The 27,526-nt window shown below is 41.3% G+C and overlaps 1 protein-coding gene across 3 annotated transcripts; it reads left to right on the plus strand.

Moving 5' to 3' along the window:
* Positions 1 to 25,592, plus strand: rpgrb (retinitis pigmentosa GTPase regulator b). 3 transcript variants are annotated; one of them, XM_061235762.1, is made up of 17 exons: positions 1 to 126; positions 942 to 1,067; positions 2,045 to 2,137; positions 6,522 to 6,584; positions 8,491 to 8,649; positions 9,196 to 9,345; positions 10,081 to 10,239; positions 11,334 to 11,489; positions 12,300 to 12,424; positions 12,843 to 13,034; positions 16,093 to 16,279; positions 16,821 to 16,939; positions 19,257 to 19,322; positions 21,568 to 21,825; positions 23,040 to 23,088; positions 23,395 to 23,513; positions 24,592 to 25,592. In XM_061235762.1, the coding sequence occupies exons 1-17, from the start codon at positions 96 to 98 to the stop codon at positions 24,823 to 24,825; spliced, it is 2,286 nt and encodes a 761-aa protein (XP_061091746.1). In that variant the 5' UTR covers positions 1 to 95; the 3' UTR covers positions 24,826 to 25,592. The 3 variants fall into 3 exon arrangements, with proteins under 3 accessions (XP_061091746.1, XP_061091748.1, XP_061091749.1); XM_061235764.1 differs by lacking the exon at positions 21,568 to 21,825; XM_061235765.1 differs by lacking the exon at positions 23,395 to 23,513 and having other exon boundaries at positions 24,592 to 24,784.
* The last annotated feature ends 1,934 nt before the right edge of the window (positions 25,593 to 27,526 follow it).

A 27,526-nucleotide genomic window follows, 5' to 3' on the forward strand; every position in this document is an offset into this window, starting at 1 on the left:
GGACAATTATGTTTACTTCCGGGTCGTCTCCGATAGCAACAAAACTGAGATACAGCCACAGAACTGTACGAGAACAGACTGGGTAGATTCGAAATATGGCAGGGGAGGTGGAGGATGAGATACCTGGTGAGTGAATTTGCTAGCTAGCTTGATAGTAGGCTACCATATTGGCATCTTAGAGCATCATTCATCCGACGTTATGCCACTTGAAAACTGTATCCTATTCTTTGTCAGTCGGGATAAGTTGTCGAACAGTACCGTTACAATGTACACTAGCTAGGTAATATATCTCGTGAGTTAAGTTTGCTAGCTAGCTAGTTAGCTAGCGTAGTAGCGAGCTAGCGAGCGAAGTTATTTAATAGGACCGACCTGCTGCTGCTTTTTGTTGTTTGGGCTCAAAAGTTATTTGCAAGCTTGCTAGGTAGCTAGTTGCTTTATCTTCGCTATAGTTGGTTTTGCCATGAAGCTAGATCGTCGTACTAACGTTAGTTGCTAATGTTAATGAACTAGTTCATGTTAGCTTGCCACCAATAATAACTAGCTAGCTTAACCGTATAAAGTGTGTTTGAACGCCGGGCGCAGTTGAACTACCGATTATATTAATGGTAATTGGTCGCCAGTTAACCTTTTAATTAAGATTGATATGATTAACTTCATTAGGGCAGCTATGTTAGCCAAGTTAGTGACGTTGTAGGTGTGATGCAAGTTTGGGTCTTTGGCTTGTTATTAGCCAAACCAACTGGCATCTATTTCTCGTTTTTTGGCTCACACAAGTTGTTATTGTTGCCTAAGGTTTACAAAAACGGTATATTTTAGATTACTAGTTTGTTATATTATCTCAAATGAATAAAGCATCCTACCTAGCAACATTTTAATGGTAGATTTGTTTGGTCCTGTATAGCATTGGTTTTTCTTATTTAAACCCATTTCTCCTTTAACAGAATCTGGAGCCGTCTTCACCTTTGGTAAAAGCAAGTTTGCCGATAATGTACCCAGCAAATTTTGGATGAAAAATGACACACCGCTGAGAATCTCCTGTGGGGATGAACACACAGCGTTGATAACAGGTGACCAGAAGTGTTCTTTATAAGTGATCGCCTAACTGTAACTTGCAGTTTAGTAGCTGGCCAATGCAGTGAATGTACATTTTTAGGTTAGGTTCATCACTAGCACGATAAAACAACATTAATCTATTCCTTAATTATTCGTTTGTACACCTAACTAATCCGTTAAAGGAGTAACATGGTGGTTGATCACACTTTCTAAGTTTTTATACAATTTGCACAAGAGGGCAATGAAACAAATAGAATAAATATGTCCGTTCTTTAGTTTTGGAGCGTTGTAAGCGTTTTACATTTATCTTAAACCGGTTGAGAATGTTCTCCTAGTAGTACGCAACATGAGGATAACCACTCCCCTTATCCCTCCCCTATAAATCGTGATCCGCAGTTTGCGCCGCTGGCCTACAAGAAAGTGGGGGCAAGTCATAGCTAATTGACAGTTCTCATTACCACGCCCAGACAGTTCGGGTGAACTTTTATAGTAGGAAATTTACGCTTCGAATAGAATGGTTTTAAAATGCATTTAAATGACTGAGTAATAATAATAAATAGCACATTTGTTTTATTGTTGCTCGAAGACAACTGGCACATTCAACCACCACATAACTGTGGTTATGTTGTTGTCATCATGTGGTGTTGTCCCGAGTAGGTTATATTGAGCTGAATAACCTTTGACATTTGTTTTACTGTATGCACTGCTTGTAGATGGTTTGTTCAGCTTGTCTTTCTGTCAGAGAACACAAATACAGATGTATGATAGCCAGTAGTTCTTACAAAGAATTGAACTGCAGGATTACTCAACAGTAAAACAAACTGATTCTACATCACTGACACATGTGGCATTTTCAGAAATGTTCCTGCACAGGTTATTGTTCCTACTTAGAACCTCCATGAATAATGGTTGAAGTGTGTGTCCCTTCTGCAGCAGCTCATGACATGTTCTTTTCACTTTTTCCACAAGTGTTGTTTTTTGGTCCCCACAGACAATGGGAAGCTGTATATGTTTGGCAGTAATAACTGGGGCCAGCTTGGCCTTGGAACAAAGACCACAGTGAACAAGCCCACTTGTGTGAAAGGTGAGTCATGCTGAATTTTGTAGCTCCCTTCAAGATGCTAGCTCGGTACAGCAAGTGCATTCTGTTGTTTTGCTGCCATCCACAGCTGCTGCCTCTTTGATGACAGGTGTCCATTGCAAGCAATGGGAAAAAAATGGTACACTGTACAGTACATCTTATTTGTTGTGCAAAAGTATCCTCCACATTTAATGGTAAATGGACTGCATTTAAATATGTATAGTGATTTTATCCAAAGCCCTTTACAATTTACAATTTACAATTTACAATTGCCTCCCATTCGCACACGAACCAGCATGTCGGGAGCAATTGGGGGTTAGCCGTCTTGCTCAGGGACACTTCAATTCCAGCCAGGGCGAGGAATAGAACCGACTGCCAGACAACTGCTCGGGGCCATGATTTAAGACACAGACTCAAGACTGACATTTATTTAGAATGTAATCTGATCGGGAGTTGCTCATAGTATAATCACTAAAATAACAGCAAGAGCCCATGTCAATACCATAGCCATCCAATGTACAGTGGGGTCCAACAAGTCTGAGACCACCAGTGAAAAGCATTCTTTTTGAATTTTATACAAACTTTTTCATTACCAATTATATTATCAGAATAACAAATCAGCTTATTTGGATTGCACAGCACTCCTTTCTTTGGTCTTCAAGTAGTTCTAGCAAAGCCTTGAAGTAACTTTAATTTGTTTTACATTTTTCGAAATTCCTACAACTTGCTGTTTATTTTCATCATTACATGAGATTTTCAATTTTGTCTCAGAATTTTGGACCCTACTGTATGTTCCCTGCTTTGTTAAAGCTGATAAATTGCAATTTTATGGGGTGAAAATGTAGTGTGGCACCTTTTTTCATGTTGTGTGTAAAGGGAATTCAGTTTTGACATGTCAGAGCAGTGTTCAGCAATGGACCACAGGGCTGAGACAACAGTAAGGCTGTTTTGAGCAGCATTTTAGATCAAGGCATATACTGCCAGAGTGGCTGTTTCCTAGGTAACTCTGATGTGTAACTCTTCGGGGGCCCTTTTGGAGGATGGAGCATGTCTGGGTGACAGTGGAGTGGGCTGTTGCTGAGTATCCATAGATGGTCTCTTTCCACAGATCTTAAACAATACCATAGAGAATACAGCACTGTGTGTCCTTGTATAACCGCCTTCTGTTGCAGGGTTGATTAGTCTGTGCATGTATCCTTGGTGAAAACTTTTTACTGTAGCCCGATATAGTATTGAATCAGAATTGCTTTGTATTGTGTAGCTGTTTCGAAATTTAAGCCAGAATTGCTTGGAACAAAATGTCTGCAAACACCCAAAGGCCATTCAGGGCTGCAGTTTTACATTTCTGTTATATAGTATATTTTACTCTTACCTTGTTGCTTTGCATATATTGTTTGAACTTGATTATTTCAGAGCTTCCCAAACATTTTCCTGGTGACCCCTGTGAATGCTTTGTTTTTGTTTCAGTGAATTCCCTAATTATTCAAGGTAATTGAGGGCACACATAGTTTTCTATGATCTCTTTGCTAGTGTTTTCTGTTTTAGTTGTTGTTTCCCATGAGCAGATGTTAGATTTCAGTAACCAGATGTTAGGACTTTCAACAGTTTCTATTTTGCTTTTTTCCTGTCAATCAATCAGTCCCTCTCATGGAGTCCCTCTCGTGGATTTAATGTGGCATTTAAGTTAACAGCTTATTAGGTTCTGGAAATTGCCTTTTCCTCAGAACAGTCCCCCTGGGTGGGGATATTAGGAATTCTTAGGTTATTCTTTTTTTAATGTAGATCCTTTAATCTTTGCATAACCCTTACACAGGATAATGAGCAAATGACACTACACTCTGATGCAAAATTGGGGTCCTTTTTCTGTAGGATGTGTCCAGACTATAATAAATATAGGCCAGCCCAGTATATGATACTATTATGCTGACAGAACATGAATAGAGCTAGGCTACATTTTAGTTAGATGTACAGTGGGGTCCAAAATTCTGAGACCACATTGAAAATCTGGGATATTTTTTTTTCATGTGATCCTGGAAATAAACAGAAAGTTTTAGGATTTTAAAAAAATTTACCGAAGTCACCTCAAAGCTTTGCGAAAACTACTCGAAGACCATAGAAGAGCAAGGAGTGCTGCACAATTCATAACCACCTGACCTCAACCCCATTGAACATTTATGGGGGCACTTGAAGACTGATAAAAGCCAAGCATTTCGTAACATTACAAGATGCTCTTTGGAACATTGTCAAATAATGCTGGGACAACATGTATCATCAGGTTTTGTACACATTTCTGGAGTCCATGCCAGCTCGAGTGCCCGTTCCCATTGAAGCAAAAGCTGGACATACTAAATACTAAGAACTTCTAAAATTAATTTTAAACTTTTCACGCATTGTTATAGTGATAATATAATTAGTAATGAAAAAGTTAATGAGAAAAATGAGAAAAGACTGCAAAATAGAAGCATTTTCACTAGTGGTCTCAGACTTTTGGACCCCATTGTATGTCAAAAAAATGCTGATGAGTGAATATCCTCTCTTTACATGTGGACTAGTAGGCATTTGCTGTAATTGGGCAAGATAACCACTGGAGACCCAATCAACACCTCCATGCTGTAGGGTGTTGTTTTTTGAAGGGAAAACAAAGTCCTGTTTTCTTGCTGCAACATGTCAACCATCATATTAATGTGTGAGAAAGCCCTTGAAATAGGTGATGGCAGTTTTGAAGATAATATAAAACAATGAGCCTCATGCAAGAACCTCTCGTACAAATCTATTTGTTCACTGGTACGAGTGATTTAAGAGAACCTGGGCATTCACCAATTTTCTCTTATGTCTAATTCTTGGTTACATTGGGATGCAAAATCTTGGGCACCCTTGCCTTAAATGTCTGTTACAATGAATCTGTATGTGATCGAAAGCAAACCTGAACTCTAAATGGAGTTAAACATGAGACCTTTCTGCAAATTATAAAGCAAGATTGCTTTTTTATTATTATTATTTTTTACTGTTTATAAATGATAAAAGTTTGGGAACCGTTTTGGATTATTCTTACTTTAAAAAAAGATGATTACCAAGGCCCAGAGCCAAGGCATTTACTTGTTAGGGCTTCAATGAGTCAGGTGAGTAAAATACCAGGGCTGTACTTTTTATTCTGAAGTCCTAGGAAGTCCATGCCTTTTACTGTGCCTTTGCAGTGCAGTGGCTGTTCTGTCTGGCGTTAACAACCATGGGTTGATTCCTCAACAGTTTTCCAAGGATTTCAGAATGAAGATGGTTAACTTCCACTAAGAAGGAGGTGACAAAAAGAAAGGGAGTGAAAGTCCTAAGTGACAGGCTTCCCAAACTTTTGCACAGGGCCTTTTTCCTTTTTTTATTATTTTGAAACTGTAAATCTTGGTTTAAAATTTGATTAAATATGTCATATTTAACATTGTACCATTTTCACTTCGATACTAATTGTAAAAGGCTTTTTGCCTCTATGGAGAGGCTTGAAGTCCTGAACAAGTCAGTGCAGCTCACCTGTCTCTCAGAACTCAGATGAAACTTTAAAACTAGGCATTCCAGATCAAATTTAATCAGGATTCAGCAACTGCATTTCTCATTTCTCACCACAAATGTTTTCCTGAATGTATTTTGGTGGACTGTTTAGGAGGAATAAGAGGGCTTCAATGGTCCGCCATGTTATGTTTTGTCAATGCCAATACTTTCCTTGTTCTTGTTAATCCCATTGGCCATCTATCCCGTGGAACCCACCTAAATTACCGTAAAATACCATTATTATAACAGATATCTTCACTTAAATCCGTTTTCTGAGCGTTTGTTGAATCTGATGTGGCACACTCATACGAGCCCTTTGTACAAAAAAATATGAGAAATTATAAGAATATGAAAATGTTCTTGCATGAGGTCCATTCTGTATTAATCCTGCAGTCTCAATGAGAACAGGTCTTTTTTATTTTAAAAAGATCACGTTAAAGGGGACTATAAGAAACTACAGTGTGCATCATCTTGAGGTGCATTCATGCAGCAGTTGTGCTGTGAGGTAGCCTGTGTCTTCAGGTGTTCATTTATGTTCTGAGAATGGATTTTCAGTTCTCTGGAAGAGCACACTTCAGGTGGTAATGAGAAAAACCATTTTCTTCAGCACATGCGTGCCCTCGACATATGTGCAAAGAATGCATGATTACTTTCTCGAATACTAGACCTGAACCTCTCACAGTTTACAGTTTTCAAAATGAACAAAACATTGTATTAGAGTGCCAGATATCTTTTTCCATAAACTGTTATGAGTATTTAGCAGTTTCTTAATTCATATAGCTATACATTATGCATCACCACAGTTTTTAATGTTTCATCTAAAATCATGATTTCTGTTCTTTTGCTGAAGCCTTGAAGAGTGAGAAGGTGAAGCTTGCAGCTTGTGGGAGGAATCACACAATGGTGTACACAAGTGAGTAACATTGAGTTGAATTGTACCAATAAAAATGGTGTCACCAAATTGGGCTGCTTGAGACGGGTGCGTGGGAGTTGGACCCAAAATGCACGACTCAGAAACAATAGTTAAATAAAGTCCCGTTAGGGCTTTATTCGGGACGAGTCCCAGGAGCGTAGTAAACACAAGCAAAGTCCATACACGAAGATCCAGCCAAACAAATATAAAACAAACAAAAAGCATGGTGCCGAGGGAAGAGGCAATCTCGTAGTCGGTAGACGTGCAGGGAGGTCCGGTAGCAGGAGAGCTGTCAGCGGGGCAGATGAACAGGCGGACGGCAGGCAGAGGCGTAGTCGTGGGCGAAGCGGGAGTCGAAACCATGAAACAATCAGCGGGGCAAAAGTACAAAAACGGTAGGCGAGGACGTAGTCAAAAAACAAACGATGGTCACAAAACAGAAATCAATAAACTATGGTCGGTAAACAGGCTTGGATCGTAACGTGTAATCAAAACAGTAAATGCTCAAGAGTTGCGTGGAAAACAGAGGCAGTCAATTTCGCAGTGAACAGTAGCGCGGCTGGGCTATAAATGCGGGTGTAGACAGGTGCAGACAATTAGTTAGCGTAGCAAGGAAATGGAAAACAGGTGCGATGGATGACAAGTTTAACAAGGAGATTAGTAATCGTTAGTAATAAACCTATCCTGCCCTAGCATTAGTAAATTAGTAAATGACATGCACGAGAAACGTAAGGTAACATGAACACATGATTAGTTTGTTAGTCTCTACCCAATCCTGATCTAGCGTTAGTAGTTTTAGTAAATAGACAAATGGAAACACTTAGGGAGTGAATGACAGAAAGAGAGAGAGAGAGAGAAAAGGCGGAACGCAAGGTTTGCGGAAAAACATGTGAAAGTGTATGCATAACAACGACCAGTTAACGTAACAATAAACATGCATCAAAACATAACACAAAGCGAAACTAAGACGATAATCACTCAACATAACCAGGTAAAATAATCGTACGAAAACATAACTAAACATGACAAAAAAATAAATCGTAACGAGACATAACTAAACATGACAAGAAAATAAATCGTAACGAAACATAACTAAACAACCTGACGAACCTAGACAACATAATACATGATAAGACGCTACGTGACTAAGACAACATAAATAAACATAAATAAACATAAAACATGGCGAGACAGACCTGAAACGTGACACTGCTGGGTGGATCAGCCTGTTAAGGCAGTGTCCTCGTGCATGCATGGGCCCCACGGGCTGGCTTTGAATCCAGTGCCGGCAGGCACGCAAAGCAATGCACAACTGGCTCAAGCGATGGAATGGTTTCATTTACCAGGACATCACATTACTGTTATAGTGGACGCTTCTATCCAAAATAACTTAGTTGAGTAGACTAAGCAGGGGACAATCCCCCCTGTATGTCTTCGCTTACTAGTGACTACGCTTCCTACAAGTACTTCTGTTACGTTGCACATGAAATGTATTCATCTGACTGTTTGTGTAATGATGTCTGTGTAAGCACAACTGTCAATTTGAGAGAACACAGACCTGCTTTGGAAAGGAGAACATGCATGTCTGCACTCCCAAATCGATAACAGAAGTTTATACTGATTGAAAATAATGCTGAACCCGCTGAGAACCTTGTTAAGGATCACTCAAGATAATTAATTTGTCTTCTCTGAGAACGGCTGGAGTATGGGACTGGCTTCTCTTTCATACCACCACTGATTCCACCAAGACCATAATTGGTTGATTCTTTGAGTGGCTAGCTTCAGTGCTGGGCAAGAATAAAAGTCTGCCCCACTCAAGCCGTTCTCCAGTACGGTCAGACGCCCTTGATTTGGAGCCTGGGTGTGGCCCTGGTTGACTAGGTGGTAACGCTCGTGTGTGTCTCAGCTCGGGGGAACGTGTACACGGCTGGGGGTAACGGCGAGGGTCAACTGGGCCTTGGGGACTGCGAGGAGAGGACGTCCTTCCAGCGGTTAGACTTCTTCAGCAGCCGCAGTCCTATTAAAATGCTAGCAGCAGGATCCAACACCTCTGCGGCTCTCACAGGTAAGACCTTGTCTCTTGCCTTGGGCTCTTCTTAGATTGGAAAAAGGAAATGCTAGCCACCCACCACATTTGCTGCTTCCTAAACCAGCGGCTTATTAGTCGTCACAGCAACATGATCAAGGTTTCGACCAGCACCCGGGTCTTCATTAGGACCAACAAACTGTGGTTTCCTTTCCCCTGCCTTGCAAAGCAACATTATCTTTTTATGTAAAACCTACACGTTGCCAAGAGACCTTGGAGAAGCAGGAAATGTGGATTTAAAAAAACATGAAAACATATTGCTCGCTAAGTTGTTTCTCTTTACTATTATTTTATGATATTGTCTTAGGTTGCTGTTATGACTACAGGCTTTATTGTTTTGTATTGTGTTTTATTTATCACTGGGATCTGACTACCTCACACCTGCCATGTTTCTTTATGTACTTTGTCTCTGAAAGCACTTAGGACTGGAGTATATTGCATGAAAGATGTCACTTGTTATTATTATTAGGGGTATGAATATGATGTGGATTGATTGTTATTATTTTATTCTGATTTGTTCTCCAGAGGAAGGGAGACTGTACATGTGGGGTGATAACTCAGAGGGTCAGATTGGCCTGGGGACTGAGGGTGGTGCTCTGACCCCTCAGGAGGTGACAGTGGGGAGACCTGTGTCCTGGGTGTCCTGTGGATACTACCACTCTGCCTTTGTCACCGGTGCGTCCCTCCGCTTTCGCCCATCTCCGCCGCCTCCGTCAGGCCCTGCAACATTGTTTTACGTGCCATAGTAGAGCTGCTTGTTACGTGCATGTGGGAAATTGATGAGTATAGTGTTATACCTTTTCCGGGGAGAATATGGATCTACCCACACACTCTGTAAATGTCCCCAGTGATTTATTGACTCTAGGAGTGTTATTGAAGGAAACTTAACAGCCTTCAGATACATTCTTTATCCTCACCTGGCACTATAATTTACCCTGCCGTTACCATGCATGCTGCTGGATGTGTGTCATTGTTTAGTGGCCTAATGGATTATAAGCACACTACAGCAGTGTTTGAGTTAAGCCTTGTCCTGGATCCCTGTGTATGCTGGCTTTCATTTTGACCTTTATTGCAATTCCTCAAGTGTAAAGTGTCGTTAGCTGATTTTGAAATCAGTTTCAAATATCTAATGAGGTATTATTTACCACCTTAATTCCACATTCTGCCAGACACAGATACTTGTATTGCAAAAATGAATAGTGCATATTCTTTGAAAGACTCCCATCAGTTCAGTGTAATCAGATCATCTGAGGATTACATTTCATGTAATATGCTGTGGCAAATGACGCCTTTTGTGCAGATTAAATGTCTTTGATTAGTCCTGAGATCGTTTGGTAGCAAAGCCAGCATACATGTGGCTCCTGCTGTACCAGGGTTGAATCCCTGTTTCCGTTTCCTGTCACGCTGCAGCTGATGGGGACCTGTACACGTTTGGAGAATGCGACAACGGGAAGCTCGGCCTACCTCCTGAATTGCTGGACAGCCACAGGGTCCCGCAGATGGTGCCTGCGATTTCAGACAGGGTCATCCAGGTGGCCTGTGGAGGCGGGCACACTGTGGTGCTCACAGGTAGAGTAAAGGCCGGTAAAAATGAGCTTAAATTTTTTTTGGCTGCTTCTGTGGTCTCCAAGATTCAGCTTGTCAAATTTTGAGTCAAGGTTAAAAAAGATGGATCTGCTTGGCCATCTCGTATTTCATTGTTAGAGAGTTATTTGAGGGGCGGCACAGATGGTGCAGTGGGTAGCACTGCCGCCTCACAGCAAGGAGGTTCAAATCCTGGTCGGCCGGGGCCTCTCTGTGTGGAGTTTGCATGTTCTCCCTGGTTTGCGTGGGTTTCCTCTGGGTACGCCGGTTTCCTCCCACAGTCCAAAGACATGCAGGTTAGGCTGATTGGAGAGTCTAAATTGCCCATGGGTATGAGTGTGTGAGTGAATGGTGTGTGTGCCCTGCGATGGACTGGCGACCTGTCCAGGGTGTATTCCTGCCTTTCGCCCAATGTATGCTGGGATAGGCTCCAGCCCCCCTGCATCCCTGTTCAGGATAAGCGGGTTAAGATAATGGATGGTTGGATGGATCGGAGTTATTTGATTGGCTTACTGCTGCTTTAATGCCTTTCATGCATTCATAATGGCTTTAAACCCTCTGAACAGCTTTTAAACGGATCCTTACTGCAAAACTAATTAAGGTTCCCAGCACGTGCTGGAACACTATTGTAAAAGTATCTGGGTCACTGAAAGGAATAGCGCTATTACATTTGGTTAGATGACTTGCAAATGTTACTCACTCCTCCGGCAATAAAAATGATACCAGTTGGCCAGTTCGTGGTGCTATAACGGCTAGTTTGCATTCATAAGAGTCAGAGTCCGGTGTTTTGTGTCATTCATTGCATCGAGACATTTGAAATGTAAGATTTTGTGCCTCATTTCACCAGTAGTGCATGTAAGGTCCTAGCAGCGAAAATAATGTGCTGCATAAGTGTACGTAATCTACATAATGGTACATAATGACATGACCAGGCCTTTCTCCCATCCAAGCTTGTCAATAACCGATGGACCAGAGAGTATCCAGCACTGTGCCAGGCTGGAAGCGAGCAGCCCAAGGGGTATACAGTAATTAACAAAACCCTTGACCAATCCCAGGTTTCTGCTAATTTTCTGTTCCAGAGGATGACGTGTACTCGTTTGGGCTCGGTCAGTTCGGGCAGCTGGGCCACGGGACCTTCACCTTCGAGTCCCCGCTGCCCAGAGTGGTGGAGCACTTCCGGAAGGGCCGCGTCAAGCACGCGGTCTGCGGAGAGAACCACACTGCGGTGATCACAGGCAAGCAGCCGCCCTACACCGCTGTGCTTCGGACCGTGGCTGTCATACGGTCTGAAGTCAATCACTATACACTATTTTGGGTCATTGTCTTGCTGACAGGTGAACCGTCACCCCAGTCTGAGGTCGCGTGGACTCTGGAGCACCGTTTAAAATTAAGTCCGCAATGTACATAAGGCGGCTTTAGTGTACAAGTAATTTTAACTACGTTCTGCTGAGCTTAGTTAAAGGTAGTACTCGCATTTAAATTGTTCATTTCTTTCCCTGCATTGATTTGAACAGCACCCTCCTGCTTGTCAGGGTTGTGACCTAGCACAATACACTGTTGTACCAGTGTAGTGACCAGTGTTCGCATGCTATGACATTTCACTGAATCTAGTGTGATATCCGGGCAATTTTAACACACTATTTTATGCAGCTATTGTTTTGGACTAAATGGAAAACTAGCTTGTGATTTCGGACGCAGTGGGTGCCTCTCGGTGCCGTCTAATCTACGACTCCCCTACATTTACCCAGCTTGCATACCCCAGAGAGACATTCAAATTGAATTAATTACCGTAATTGCTGATTCAATTACTGTTGGCAGTTAAGAATACAGGTAACGGGGGGCAGTGCCGGGGAAGCTCTCTCGTTGCTCCATTAGTGAGCGTTTAGTGGCGTGGAAAACCAATCTGTGGCGTTTAACTGTTATTGAAAACAATCATTCTAGAGTCATTTGCCAAATGAAAGAGAAGGAGTGGCAGGTGCATGTAAGACTTACTGACGGTTTGGGTAAATTTTCGTCTTATTTTCATCTTGTGATCCTGGTTGCAGACAAAGGCCTTCTCTACACGTTTGGGGATGGACGGCATGGAAAACTGGGTTTGGGGGAAGAGAATTTTACCAACCAGTTTAAGCCAACGCTTTGCACACGTTTCCTGAGATACTATGTGCAGATGGTAAGAGTCTCTCTTTCCCAACTGCCAGCAAAATCTTTATTATTTATACTATTTATTATTAATTTGGCCTTCCAGAATCAGAAGTAGAATTCTGACTCTTTTACAGGTTAGCTCAGTGTAAAGAATATGTACACACTATAGTGGACATTGATGATAAACATCTAAACCATAATAGTTGCATGCTTTCTGCAGTGGTTCCAGGGTTATTGATTTAAGTGAAATGAAGGTAACTGTGCCTAAGCAAACAGATCTGTTCTTGGCAGCTTTTAAACATTCTGGGCGGTGTTCAGAACAATGTACTCTGGGTAGCCAGTAAGCTCCACTGCAATTCATGCAGGTCGTTTTATGGTAAGAACCATCGGTTACCATGCTGACTGGTGTGTGTTTCGTTTCTGTGTGTGTGGCACACGCGCTCCAGGTGACGTGCGGTGGCTGTCACATGCTGGTGCTGGCCACGCCCAGGCCCAAAGACGCGCAGGACTTGTCTCTAGAGGAGGACGATGTAACTGAGAGCTACCTGGAGAAGTCTTACACGGAGGTCCTGGGGGACAGCACTGTCTCCAGCACCCTCAACCGGAGCCTGTCCGCACGGGTCAGGCGTAGGGAGAGGGTGGGTCCCGTTCCCGGTCCTGCCCCGCTTGGGTCTCTGTCGGTATCTTCACTTGTCATCACAGCAGACCACAATTTGCTATGAGCAGACCATGATACACATACCCAGAGTATGATACATTAACATCCCCTTAACGCTTGGGCTAACTGTGGTCCTGGGCCCTATTTCATATAAGTTGCTTACTCGGGTCACCCGATTAGATTGTTGATGTTTTGGTAAAGTCAGGATGTTCAATTTCATTAAGGGATTTCACAATTTAGATGGGCTTGTTGCTAAGACAACCGTGTCTTAAGCACAAGTTTGGAATTGCACTCAGATGGCAGAAATGAGCTCAACTTTTGCAGGTGAGGTTCTAAAGAGCATTTAGAAGGGGACATGTTTTTTTCAGACGGAGAACTTTTAAGGCTGTCTTTACGAGTCAGTTTAGTTGTGAAGGAATCATTTACCAGATACTGTTTTACATAATGACACATTTTACATAATAAACTTTATTTGTCCACTTGTTTCATAGATGACTGAAATGCACAATGTAGGTAAAAAAGTACAATGATGAAGCCAAAGCTGACAGCAAAAAAAGTATTAGTGAAGTTAACAGGCGAGTCCCAGATAGCAAGGTCCAAGAGCCGGTCCGGAGTTGCTTGCTATCTGGGCCTGAAACTGAACCATATCCTGGAATGAATTTGATGACACTGACTTTTCTATTGGGTGTGGCACGGCACTTCAATGTAATAGCCTACGGTGGGGTGTAAAAATGTGGCCACCCCTGGTTTAAATGTCTGTTACAATGAATCTGTATTTGATCAAAAGCAAACCTGAACTCTAAATTGTAGTTAAACATGAGACTGTTCTGCAAATTTTAAAGCTTTTTATTTAAAATTTTTACCGTTTATAAATCGTAAAAAACAGGGCCCTGTGCAAAAGTTTGCAAACTCTTTTGGATTATTCTTTGTTACTTTTTAAAAAGATGATTACTAAGGCCCAGACACCGATGATTTACTCATTAGGGCTTCAATGAGTCAGGTGAGTATAATTCCTGGGCTGAACTTTTTATTATGAAGTAACTTTTTATTCTGAAGTAACAACCATGGGTTCCTCTAAACAATTGTCAAAATAAAGATGGTTAATTTCCACCAAGAAGGAGAAGGCTACAAAAACTCAATGTTCCAAACTACCCATTTCCACTGTCAGAAACATTATTTGAAAATTTAAGATAAATGGAACAGTTGAAGTCAAGGAAGACTCAGTCTGGAAGACCAAGAAAGATTTCAGACCGAATGGCCGAGACCTGGTGAGAAGATAATGATCCAAAGCATACCTCGAAATCAACCATGAAGTACCTCCAGGAATGTTTGATGAAGGTTTTGGAATGGCCATCGCAGTCCCCAGGCTTCAATATTATTGAAAATCTGTGGAGAGATCTCAAACATGTCGTACATGCAAGGAGACCGAAGAATATTTCTGAGCTAGAGAAATTCTGCCAGGAGGAACAGGGGAAAATTCCAAAAGCAATAATTAAAAGAAAGACTCTTTACAAGCTGTTATAGCTGCCAGAGGAGGAGTTACAAAGTACTAACTGACAGGGTTCCCAGACCTTTTGCACAGGGCCTTTGTCCTTTTTTTAAAATTTAAGATAAAAAATACTTTTTGGAACTTTGTGGGCTCCAGAGCCTACTTTTATCAGTTGTGACATGGACACCCCCCGCACCTCCCTGTGTTCATATAGGGTGTATGATCTAGTTTTTGGCATGCCATTCATCTACCCTTTGTAGCAGAGCAGGGGCACATAGTTATCCGAGATAATTCAATGCTAGGTTCACTAAACAAATCGTAGTTTACATGAATGAAATGGAATAAGGCTGAATTTAATTAATCAAATGATTTCACACAAGGCGCATTAAAGTATCCTAGATTGTTCAAGCGGGGCCCTGGTCTAGCTAGCTTTCTTTAACCCTGGGCTAACCAGCAGGTTAGTCTCGTAAGCAGGGGAGCACAGGGAGGTAGTTTCATTTTGGGATTTCATGCTGGCCGCCATTTAAAATTTTTCATTAGGCCTGTCATTGAATCAATCTGCCATTTTTAATAAAATCTACATTTAATGAAATGCAGCTGCAGACTGAATATGTATGCTTGGTGAAAACAATTCACTGTAGTTTGGTATAGGAGTGATTAGCATAGTAAAATTAGCATAAACATCTGTTTAGGTCCTTAAGTCCAAGTAACTGCATAAATAAAAAGTATGCCCTTGCCCTCCATGACTGGAGTTGTGTTCCCCTGCTCTTAAACATTTTGTAAGTTTTCACCAAAAAGTTCAGATCACCCCAGGGTAAGGTCAGTGGGATACAATTTTGCATTGAAGATTAGGAGCTAATGGCTCCTGTAGCCCAGGGCCATGAATGTTCTGGAATACTCATACCCCAGGGTTAGATTCATAGACATAGACATAGACAGGGTGTGAAAACCCTGTCTGTTACCTGATTCTGTATGTGATGGTCCTGGATGTTTGGGGAATGTGGCAGGGAATCGAGAGTGAGGGCGTTATTGAAGAAGGGCTCTGGCATTGAGAATAATCTGACAGTCACTGTGCGAAATGACTTCAATTCATTTTTTTCCACAAGGGGTCAGTATTCCATCACTCTAGTCATTCCATTGGCAGGTGCACTGTTCTGTGAATTGCTGCACCGCATGACCTCAGACCTCAAAACTACACATTTATAGAACTATGTTCATGCATTTTGGTTAGTATTTTAGTTAATACACTCATGTAATATTGTAATAAGTCTAGGTAAGTGTTCTGTGAATGTGCTTCTAAGTCTTCTATTTAGTTGTTTTGGGTATTCTTTAAGGGTGAGATTTGTGCAAAAATTGGTTGTGCTGTGCGATTACACTCTTACCATATCTTTCAGTTGGTGCTTATTTTCTATGTTGCTAAACATTGCAGGGAAAGTTCTTGTTGTTCTTGTCAAGCCTCCAAAACGGCTCTGGTCTAAAATGGCTGGCCGATGATGATGAGAATAATAATAGTAATAATGATTATTACAATGCTGTAATGTGTTTTCAGGAGCGATCTCCAGAGCAGCATACGATGATGTTCCGAACCTTGCCACCTCTGACCTCCACCAACCTGAATTCCTCCCTGCCCACGGCCAGCCGGACCATCCCCCCCAGACGCCTCCCTCGGGACCTGCCTGATGGAAAGATCCGGAATGGCATTCACCGCATAAAGGACCTCGTGTCTACTAAGAATGGTACTGCATTTGTCACCAATGTTGGAGTTAGCTTGGTTCTCATTTGTTTAAGTATCACGTTGCAGGTATCCTGAGGAAAGCTTGTTTGTTGACACACGTAGGTGTGCTCCTACAGCTGTTGAATAAAAGCTTTTTAAACTTTTGTGACAGCGACCTGAGTGCCATGTATTTTTTGTTGTGCTTTTCCTGCCTACAATGTGTTTTATTTTTATTTTATTGATATTCATTTAAACCAGACAAGTAGGCTTCTATGTTCTTATTAGGTGGCCAGTATGTTCTGGATCCTACCCGAGATTCATGCCTGTGTGTTTGTTTCAAATTTCAGGGTCGATTTCATGTCAAGTCAGTGAGTTGAGGAAATTCATTTAAATGTAATTCATGCATTGGAAATCCCCTTAATATTGTAGAATTTTCTTTGAGAACCGTTGACTCAAGCTAATCTGATTTCACATGAAATTTTGCCCACCCGGTTAAAATAATCTGTTGTCTCACTGCTGTGTCGTTGGTGCCTGTTACCAGAAATACATTATTCCAATTACAGAAAAGTTGGAAAACTTGCGTCTTGTAAAAGCCACAAGTGAGAAGCCCCCTGTTGGTGAAAATGCAGAAAACAATGAGAGCTTGAAAGATTTCGGGAACACCACTGACCTGCTTAACATGGTAAGCACTGTATCTGCTTTGATTTTTCATTTTATCTAGTAGACACAAGATTCCTAATGGCTAAGTAGGCTTCTCTAAATTAGTGTGTTTCCTGTGGATTTGCATGAACATGGCTGAGACTTGCCAATGAGGCAGCGGGCTTGTACAATTTCAAAGTAATAAAAAAATTGCAAAATGTAAATCTCGGCTATTTGTGGGCAAATGTTGTGGCTCACAATAAAAATGTGGTGGATTTAGGCGCACCTTACTGTAAAGTGTATCGTTTAGCACGTCATTTTCAACTGCAGATATTTTCATTATCACAACCAGGCAAGTCAACCAGGCAAGTCAACCTGAATGTTGAAGGCTTATCAAGGATTATTTTTATTTGTTTATTTGTTTATTTTTTCTTACAATTGATAAGGTTAGGATATGGACAGGGGAAAACTGAGGAGTTGATGTTATATTGACTTATTCACTGCCACCTGAGCCCCCATTCATTTTTTTAAAGTTTTTTTTTGAGAGAAATAAGTCATTCTTATTAATTGGAAAAACTTTCTTAACCATATCTATCTAACAAACCTGAAGTCAATTTGCAATATTTGTGGCAGGTTTTTAATCGAACCGACACTCTCAGTCTTTAGCTCACTTGGTTTATCGCCTAATGATCAGTTAAGTGGCCAGGATGCTCCGAAATTGCTGTACTAAGGAGAACATGATTTAATGATTTAAAAATGTGCTTCTGCTGAGGAAAGTCATTTCTTTGCCCAGGAGTACTCTTAACTGTCAGTAACCATGGCGTTCAATACTTAATCCCCCCCAATAGGGGGTGGCTTATACCAGTTGTTCGGTTTCTTTCTTCATTGATTTCCGGAGGGATTATATACGTCATCAGACTCCATGTCCACTTACTAGTCAAAAACCTTTAAAAAAATATTTTATATTTCATCTTTTTATTTTATTATTTACATTTTTTCTCCCCTCTTCTGGCCGGGCAGTGGAATCTCAGAAACCACAAGGCCCTGGAACTAGTCCTTGTACATCAGAGATGTATGTTTAATTAAGTTGTGGAACATCTATTTGTTTTGTAATGTGCTGACATTAAGTAGGGTGTGTTATTTAAAAAAAGATACATATTTTGATATAATATTATTTATGTAGAGTTTAGTAAAACATTTTTATGTAATACTAGGCGTTGGATTTCAAATTCAGCAATTACCTATCCTAATTTTTAAGCATCATTAAAAATGTACATTTTTTTAATGCATATTACCTGTAGAAAGGCCGCACTTCCTCGATCCCCCAAATCTGATGCACAGGGCCGTAAATACCAGGAAATACAAGTTCAGAATTTCAGCTTTTGTCTTGTGTTCATCTTTTTATCTGAACCCCAAATGTAACCCCACTATGTTTCACAGGGGAAACTTTGGTTCTTGGGCAGTTCCCTTTGGACTCCACACTTTGCTCTTGGCATCACTTGCCCACCCTGTTCTTGCAGCTAACTAGTGGTTTGCATCTTGCAGTGTAGACTTATATGGAGAGTTGTCACTCACGCATCCATGTCTACCTCCTGAAGAGTGTTTATAGTCTCTCGGACAGGTGTTTTCATCATTATGGTGAGAATTGTCATCAACTGTAGAGGTCTTCTTTGGCCCACTAGCCCCTTTGAAATTACTGAGCTAATCAGTGCTCTCTTTCTTCTTTATGATGTTCCAAACTGTCTATTTTCTTAAGCCTATTGTTTGGCCTATGTCTCTGACTTAGCACTTATAACAGACTCCAAAGGCAATCAAAAGACTGGATACTGAAAGCTTTCCTATACATGCGCTAAGGAAGCAAATTAATACACGACTAGAAGTCAACTGTCCAATTACTTTTGGTCCCATAAAATGGGGGACAGGATGTAATTCCCACAAGGATCACCTGATTTGGATGTAAATACACTCAATTTAAAGGTGACAGTCTGTACTTTAATCTATTCATTGTTTCATTTCAAATCCAATCTGCCAGAGTGCTGAGCCAAAAGAACACAAATTGTACCACTATCCAAATACTTATGGACTGCACTGTATATCTGACAAAATCTATTTTAGCTACTTTACTGTGTGATATAGAAATGTTTAATTTAAAGATTACAATGCTTCATTTCTTTCACAGCAGTTTATTAAATAAAATGAATGAATGCATCCATTTGTATATTTGTAATGTGATTATTGTCATGATGTACTTTAGTTCAGTATCTTGTTGTGCATTCTATTTAGGTAAATTACAGAAATTGACTATGGTTCTTAGCCATTGACAGTGATTCTAAATTCCAATTACCACTGTGTTGGGACAGACCCATGTGAGGAAGATCGACCCCAGGGACAATACTGCGACCTTCTCTCCTGTTCGCAAGGAGAAGGTGAGTCTGAATATCTGTGCTGCTGATACTGTTGCTGTGATTTGTACAACCAGACCGGATTGGTATTGCAGACTATATACTCTTCGTTAAACCCATGATGAACAATGGTTGTGTTGATTCAACTGGTTGCTTGGTACTCAGTTTGCTGTTTGTATTGAGGAAAGATTTTTAGTGTCTTATGAAGTCATACACTTATATACACTTTACTGCAATGTATACACCATACACTGTCAGCATAGCCGGTTAAAAACATATAAACATTAGATTATATAATGACAAGAAAATTCCTTTTAACCCATCTAGGCTCATCACTTGCCTACATATGTGGTGGATTGAACTTGGTGGATGTAACTTATCCTGTAAATCCTGTTGCAGTTTTGTTGTCAGGCGTTTCAACCAAAGGCATGCATCTGACCCAGCTCAGTGACATGAAAAGCATGCCTGTAAAAGCTAAGAAACTTAGGGAAGTCCAGAAGTGAAAGTGAAAAGCAGATCAAAAGAAGCAAAGTGAAAGCCCACAGATGCCTGTACAGACAGAAAGTGAACAGTTCAAGTACAACGCACAGCTGGAAGACTTTTAGAAGTTAAATGTACGTCAGTAAGACAAGCATCCAAAAGTCTATGACCACCAGTGAAAATGCTTCTATTTTGTACTTGACTAGATTGACAGAGCCACCAGTGGGTGAAATATTGGTTAAAGATGAGATTGTAGCTGGGGCTGCAACAATAACTGCCGCATCGCCACACATCGCGGCGATGGGAAGGCTTACCGCGGGTTTGGGCACTTGACCACCATTAAATCTATTGGCACTGCAGTATGGGAAATTCCATATAATTACAGCCCTTATTGTAGCAGAGGATGGTGCAAAAGATAAAGATGGTGATGATTTGATACCAGGTGGAATAAGAAATTGAAGGATTATGATGGGACCATGGATAAACTGGAGAGTGGGAGAAGAAGAGAAGGACAGAAGTAGGAGAGAAAGATGGGAGTGAGTTTGAGGCTAGATGAAAGGGGAATGAGGAAGATGTAAATGTGGCAGAATGAGAGGAAGGGAAACGTGTTTCAGAGGAGGAGAAAGGTAGATGAAGTAGAGGGAGGTGGAGAAGAGCATGCAGACAATGGAGACAGTGAGGAAGAGGGGGAGGAAGCAGAAGATAAAAGAGGCTTTCCACCCAGACCTCGCATATTTACGAGGCCACTGAAATGAAAATTCACTTTAATCCAGTTTGTTTCATTGAAATCTAGCTCATTAAGGTTTTACTGGATAAATGCACACAAATATCAGTTTTCCCTTTATTTTACTGTTAATGGTATTTTTCTTCTCTTTTGGCAGTGTGTAGTTTAAACCTGCTGTTCTTTCAAGTTTCAAGCCTACCCATCAATCTTCATAACGAGGAATATGTATACTGCTGTTTTGAACTTGCAGTTTGTAAAGAATGAACCCTTTAGTGGAAGCAACTGCTTAATGCAAACATTAACCAATGTACTCGGGTCTACTCTTTTTTGAATGAGGGTATTGTTCAACACTGGTGAGTGATACTGGACTGGGTCCACTGAGAAGAGCAGGGAGTGATATAGTGGGGAATCCAAACTCTTGGGGTCTGGGGACTAGACTAAATTCAATTTTGAATGTAGATTATCCAAACAAAACTCAATTTAGTCTAAGGGTAAGCTTAATTTTTGTCTGTGGTCCGGCCCCATATCTAGTTTTATGTCAAGTCGTATTTTTCCTTCCTGTGTGACCTGTGCAATACCCCATGAAGGATCTGCCCTTCTATTTGTTCTCATTTGTCTTCTTTGGCAGCCAGCTCCCAGTGCAAGATGCATGTAATTTATTAGAGTTCCTTAAAGTACTAATTACTTGTGATGATATTGGTGAGAAGAACTCTCCTCTTATTTAATATGAAAAGTAGAATAATATATACTTATAATTATAGCCTGCTCTTGTGGCTGTTTGTCATTATTTTCACAATTTCGAAAATTGTTTATACATTAGCATTGTGCATACATGCAAATATTTGTTAGTCGAGCAGGTTGGCGTTTCAGTAGTGTTCCTATGAAGTATGTTGTTGTTCAAGGGTGTACACCAGCTGTGCTCTTTGTCAAACCTCCCAGGTCTCTCACCATTAAACCACAATGAACTTAAGTAACAGTATGCATCTAGTAAAATGAGTGTTTCCTTTTTCCTTTTGGTTGTTGCTGTTGTCTGTAGTGACCAATGATTGCTGCTGCTTTAAACAGGATATTAGGCACAGGACAACTGAGGAGAGTGAGGAAAATGAAGAGGTTGAGGAAGATAGAGAGGAAGAAGAAAAGGCGGAAGAAGAAGAAGAAGAAGAGGAGGAGGAGGATGAGGATGAGGATGAGGAAGAAGATGTAGATGATGAGGTGGCGGAGAAGGAAAATGAGAAGGAAACCAAGGCACCTCAGGATAAATCTAGAGATACGGGCACACGACCAGTTCAGGACGGGGACCGTTCTCTCGGAACTAAAACCCAGGTACAGGGCACAGCTCCCCTCTCCAAGTGTTCTTCTCAATGTGTACACCAGGGTGATGCCTTCTCTTACACTGTCATACCAACTTCCAATAATAGTTCATGATCTCAAACAATAAAGTTTTCTTCAGCTGGCAACACAGATATGGTGTCTGTTAAATGTTAAGCAAAAACAAGTGGTTCACCCGTACAAACCCACAAGGAAATGGTTGACTAGTCAATCGCAATGTTTTCGTTGATGATATAACTGCTGATGGTACAAGCAAAATGAATGAATTCTGAAGTGTATTGACACATCCTATCTGCTCAAGCTCAAGCTAATGCCGCAAAACTCATTGGCTGGCGGTTCATTCTACAGCAAGACAATGATACCAAACATACTACTAAACCAACAGAGGAGTTTGAGCAGTGGCCTGTAGCGTGCGTAGTGGTTAAGGTACAGGGGGTGTAGCTGCATAGCCACTGGGCCCTTGAGCAAGGCCCTTAACCCTGCATTGCTCAAGGAATGTCTCCTGCTTAGTCTAATCTAATGTACGTCGCTCTGGATAAGACGTCTGGACATCTCTGGATAAGACGTCTGCCATTAATGTAATGTAAATATAATGTAATGAGTTTTTCAAAGCTAAGAAAATGATAAATTACCCCCCATCACCCGATCCCCAATTGTGCATGCCTATCATATGCTGAAGAGAACTTAAGGGGACATGCCAGGTAGAGTATCACAGAGAAGAGACCCAGCAACTGCTGATGTTCATGAATCGCAGACTTCAAGCAGTCATTGCATGCAAAGGATATGCAACAAAATACTAAACATGGCTACTTTCATTTACATAACATTGCTGTGTCCCAAACATCATGGTGCCCTGAAATGGAGGGGGGGGGGGGGGCAATGTATGTACGCTGCTGTAATTTCTACATGGTGAAACCAAAATGTATTAAAATGGCGTTTATTAAAATCAGGCAATGTCCAATGTAACCACATGTGATCTGAAATTGTGGAGTACAGAGGCAAATAAATAAATAATGGTTTTTTGTCCCAAACATGAAGGGCACTGTATGTGTGATGTCCATATGAGAATAATGGATACTGTACATGTAAATGGCTACATTTTCCCCATTCAACCTGGCATTACATTTAAATATTAACACAAGGCCTGATCATGACAGTTCCTGTTTTGATTTATTTGAGTTTCTACAAATGTATCATCTTTTCGTTAGGAATCTGAAGTCATAAAAGAGGAAACAGTTGTGGATGGTGTGCAGAAAGGTAAGCTGTATGATATTTGTGTATTTTTGTATAACATTTTTATACATTTAGCAATTTGTCAACTTGAAGGGAAGGTCAAGTTTCATCACATTGTGTGTCTCAGAATGAGGGCAACATGAGAATTTAGGACTTACGTCACTGTGAATGAGTTTCTGGCTTTCCTTTCCGAAAATGAAATTCACTGAAATTTAAAAATATGTTGAAATAAAATATTACAGTCTCTGTAAACCTGTTGTTGGAATATCATCAGCATTTTACAGCCCCATCATTGTGAGATCAAAATGGTAATGTATCCCTTTTTTGTAGCATCTGAAGTTGAAGAGAATAGTGCTTCACAAACACAAGTAAAGCCAAACTCCAATAACAGATCGGATAATGGGACAAAAGAGGGGAAATCACTGGGCCTTTTTGGGACTACTCGAAAGGTTGGTTTTTCTAAATTATATAGTACAAACAGTTGATTCATTTGGCTTATGTTCATTTCCTTCCTCGGAAATTGAGAAGAATTGTATTTCGCATGATCCTATTAATTACCCCCTTCCAAAAATGTCATTAATATTGCAGCACAAAAAAATAATTTTGTGAACCATTTTGTCTCTTGCAATAATTTTATTTTTGAAATGCTTTGCTGTGATATATACACTCACTGAGCACTTTATTAGGGACACTATACTAATACTTTAAATACTTTAATACTGCTCTAAAAACGGTCTCAATTCTTAGCCATTACAAAATAAGTACATTGTGGCCATGAAGGGATGCTCAGCAACAATTCTCAAATCGGCTGTGGCATTCAAGGGATGATTGATTGGTATTAACGGGTCCAAAGTGTGCTAAGAAAACATTCTCCACACCATTACTCCACCGCCACCAGTCAGGACTGTTAACAGAGCAGGCTGGGTCCATGGATTCATGCTGTTGGTGTCCAATTCTGACCCTACCATCTGTATGCCTCAGCGGAAATCGAGATTCATCAGAACAGGCTACGTTTTTCTGGTCTTCCACTATCCAGTTTTGGTGAGCCTGTGCTTACTGCAGCCTCAGCTTTCTGCTCTTGGCTGACAAAAGTTTTTTGTTTTTCGCACCATTCTGAGTAAACTCTAGAGACTGTTGTGCGTGAAAATCTCAGACGATCAGCAGTTACCAAACTACTCAAACCAACTTGTCTGGCACCAACAATCATGCCACGGTCGAAATCACTGAGATGACACTTTTTCCCCCATTCTGATGGTTAAGGTGAATATTAACTGAAGCTCCTGACCCATATCTGCATGATTTTATGCATTGCACTTCTGCCACATGATTGGCTAATTAGATAATCACATGAATAAGTAGGTATACAGGTGTTCCTAATAGTGCTCAGTGAGTCATTATACTTTCCAAAAAGTCAATTTATTTGGTGTTTATTGCAGCATATTGCGTTCTGCGAGGGAGTGTGTCAGGGACATAACCACTGGTCATGGAGCTTTCCTCTCAGTCTCCTCTCTCCTCTCTCTGGGGCAGATCGCTCTGTTCAAACGGCCATCAGCGTCCATGCGAGGCAAGCGGGAGGGTGAGACTACGGTTGGGGGTGACGGTCAGGAGAGGAGACCAGCTGATGGCCCGTCCGGCCAGGAGAAGAGCGAGGAGCTGCTGGGGAAGACTGGCCGCAGTGACACTCAGCTTCTGCCTAGAGGGCAGCAGAGAGCACCGGGTGGCAGGCCAGGCTCCCACTCCGCAACCTGCGCTCTGCTCTGACCAGAGGAGCCACGGACCCACGTATTCAACTCCATGTGCCTTGTGGGGAAAGAGTAAAACAAAAAGCCACTTTCCTGGACTGTTCATGACTACAATGTAATTATTACAATCGGTGGTGCTGTTTCAACGATTGAAAGCATAAGATCGTCCTGCTAAATCCTGCAAAGTCCTTAAGTTTGTAAGCAGTTGCACATTAGTCATTCACAAAACTGAAGACATTCTGGAAGATCATAAAATCCAACCATAATTCAATGGTGACCAGTACCCATTACCCACAGAAAAATGCACTACTCTTTTAATGCTTTTTTTGTTTTGTTTGATATGGGTTTGTGTAAACTGTATATATGTACAATACCCAAGAACAGTGGTCATTGTATAGGTTAGTGACTCGTGTATGCTGTATTTTTTTAATTGTGAAACTTTTCAAGAGGACAGATTTATTTATACTGGATTTGAACAATCTTGATGCACAATGGCACTTTATACTTTGTATTTGATCCTTTTTCAGGGAAACATAATTAGAATTTTTGCTTTTGTTTGTGACCAGTCAAAAAGTATTTTTGATTAATCATCTCACAAATTTATTTATTCCGTTTGGATGCGTTTCATTGTGGTAACAGTAAAATACTTAATACTCAATTCACACCATGCTTGTTCTATTTTATTCTGCTCTTGAACTCGACACACAGTGAGTGATATCGATACACAGTGAATGCTAGGCTAGGTACAGGCATGCGGTTATCCCTTTTTATTTTTCTCTCAAATTTTCACAGAATCGGTTCAGTATACTGCTCGCTTTACCAAAGGAATTGAAAACTCAATACTACCTAATTAATTTGTTCAAATAAAAAGTTGATGAAAGATTCTTTACATTGGGTGTGACTCCTCTGCTGACCTTTTTGTCCTTTGGAGCCCCCTAGTGGTAAGCCTGCAGTACATACAGGTTTCTAGGATGGTTGGCATTTATATAGCGCCTTTATCCAGAGCGCTGTACAATTGATGCTTCTCATTCACCCATTCATACACTCACACACCGACGGCGATTGGCTGCCATGCAAGGCGCCGACCAGCTCGTCAGGAGCATTTGGGGGTTAGGTGTTTTGCTCAGGGACACTTCGACACAGCCCGGGCGGGGGATCGAACCGGTAACCCTCCAACTGCCAGACGACTGCTCTTACTGCCTGAGCCATGTCGCCCCCATAGGATGATTTCTAACAAAGGGCAAATTTGAATGCTCTCAAGGTTGTTCTCACAATTGCATGGCTACAAGCTTGGAAAACCCTTGGAGTAACTTAATGGCTTCAGCTGGACAGTGGCTACCTTTTCTGTGCCCATGGAAGAAATTCTAATGGGCAAGGCACTGTTAACTAAGAACAAGTCATGCTTCACAGTCCATTACTGTATGAAGGCAATTCCCTTCTAGTCAAGGGCCTCTTGAGAGTACAGTGTAGGAAGTTACAGGTGTTTTATGAATTCCACTTGCCTGTGGAGGTCTTTGGTGCACAAGATCCGGCAGCAGATCTGATGGCTGCATTTCAGAAGGTCTTGTGCGGGGTCCACAGGCCTGGCTCTACCTTCAACAACAAAGTTAACCGTGCCATTAGAATTATTCCCCAGGGGAAATGGATAGGGGAATGGATAGGGGTGGCCTGTAGTGTAGTGGTTAAGGTAAATGACTGGGACACGCAAGGTTGGTGGTTCTAATCCCGGTGTGTCCACAATAAGAATCACACAGCCGTTGGGCCCTTAACCAAGGCCCTTAACCCTGCATTGCTCCAGGGGAGTATTGTCTCCTGCTTAGTCTATTCAACTGTACGTCGCTCTGGATAAGAGCGTCTGCCAAATGCCAATAATTTAATGTAATGTAATGTAATGTAATGTAATGCCATGAGAAGAGAAATCGGCTTTTGGGAAATGCTTTCAGTCAATGATTAGTTATTCCTCATGTTGAAATGAAGTGCAGAGTGGTTTAGTATTGTGTTGATGAGAAATGTGCACTGTGCATAAACTATGTCCCATTGTGTACTCTAATCCCAAGATATGTCCTAAGACAGGTATCCCCATTCAATTCTACATGATTAAATATTTCAGTGGTATAGATGAGCAGGCTTCCAAGCTTCATTGCTACTGTGGGTTTGCTGCAATAGCTGTGTTGTTATGTTGTCTTTTGTTTGCTTCTGGGATAGCTGTGAGATTACAGTTTAATTTCAGTTTGATTAAGAGGTGCTAAAAACCATCTCACACGAGGCTTCTGTCTACAGCACTAGTCCTGGCTGGCAGGCCACAGCTTTTGTTGTAGGAGGAGCCAATACTTTGCACCCTGCTCAGGGTATAATTACTGGCTCACCTGAACTCACTTCAGTGTGCATTAGTGTTCTGCAGTGGGTTGGTTGCATTTTCTGTATTCAGTGTCAGTGTTATTTAAGCAGTTGTGTAGCGCACCAGCGGCAGCTGTGTGCGGCAGCCTCGGCTACTTGCCTCGGCGTACGAAGTCGCAGGTGTACAAAGTCGGGGGTGTCTACCTACGGGTGTCCATCGAGGCTGTCCGAGAGCCTGATGTTTGATTTTGTTTTTGCTGCCTGCCCTCATTCCACTGTGTAGTATTCCTCTTGTCCTCCCTAGTTCCCTCCATGTGTTTCCTTCCCATCCCTGTCCTCTCTCCTCTCCCCAGGTCCCAGTCAGGTAGGAGGTTCGCCTCCCG

Source organism: Conger conger, chromosome 3, assembly GCF_963514075.1.
Source record: "Conger conger chromosome 3, fConCon1.1, whole genome shotgun sequence".
In the NCBI taxonomy this organism is placed as follows: domain Eukaryota; kingdom Metazoa; phylum Chordata; class Actinopteri; order Anguilliformes; family Congridae; genus Conger; species Conger conger.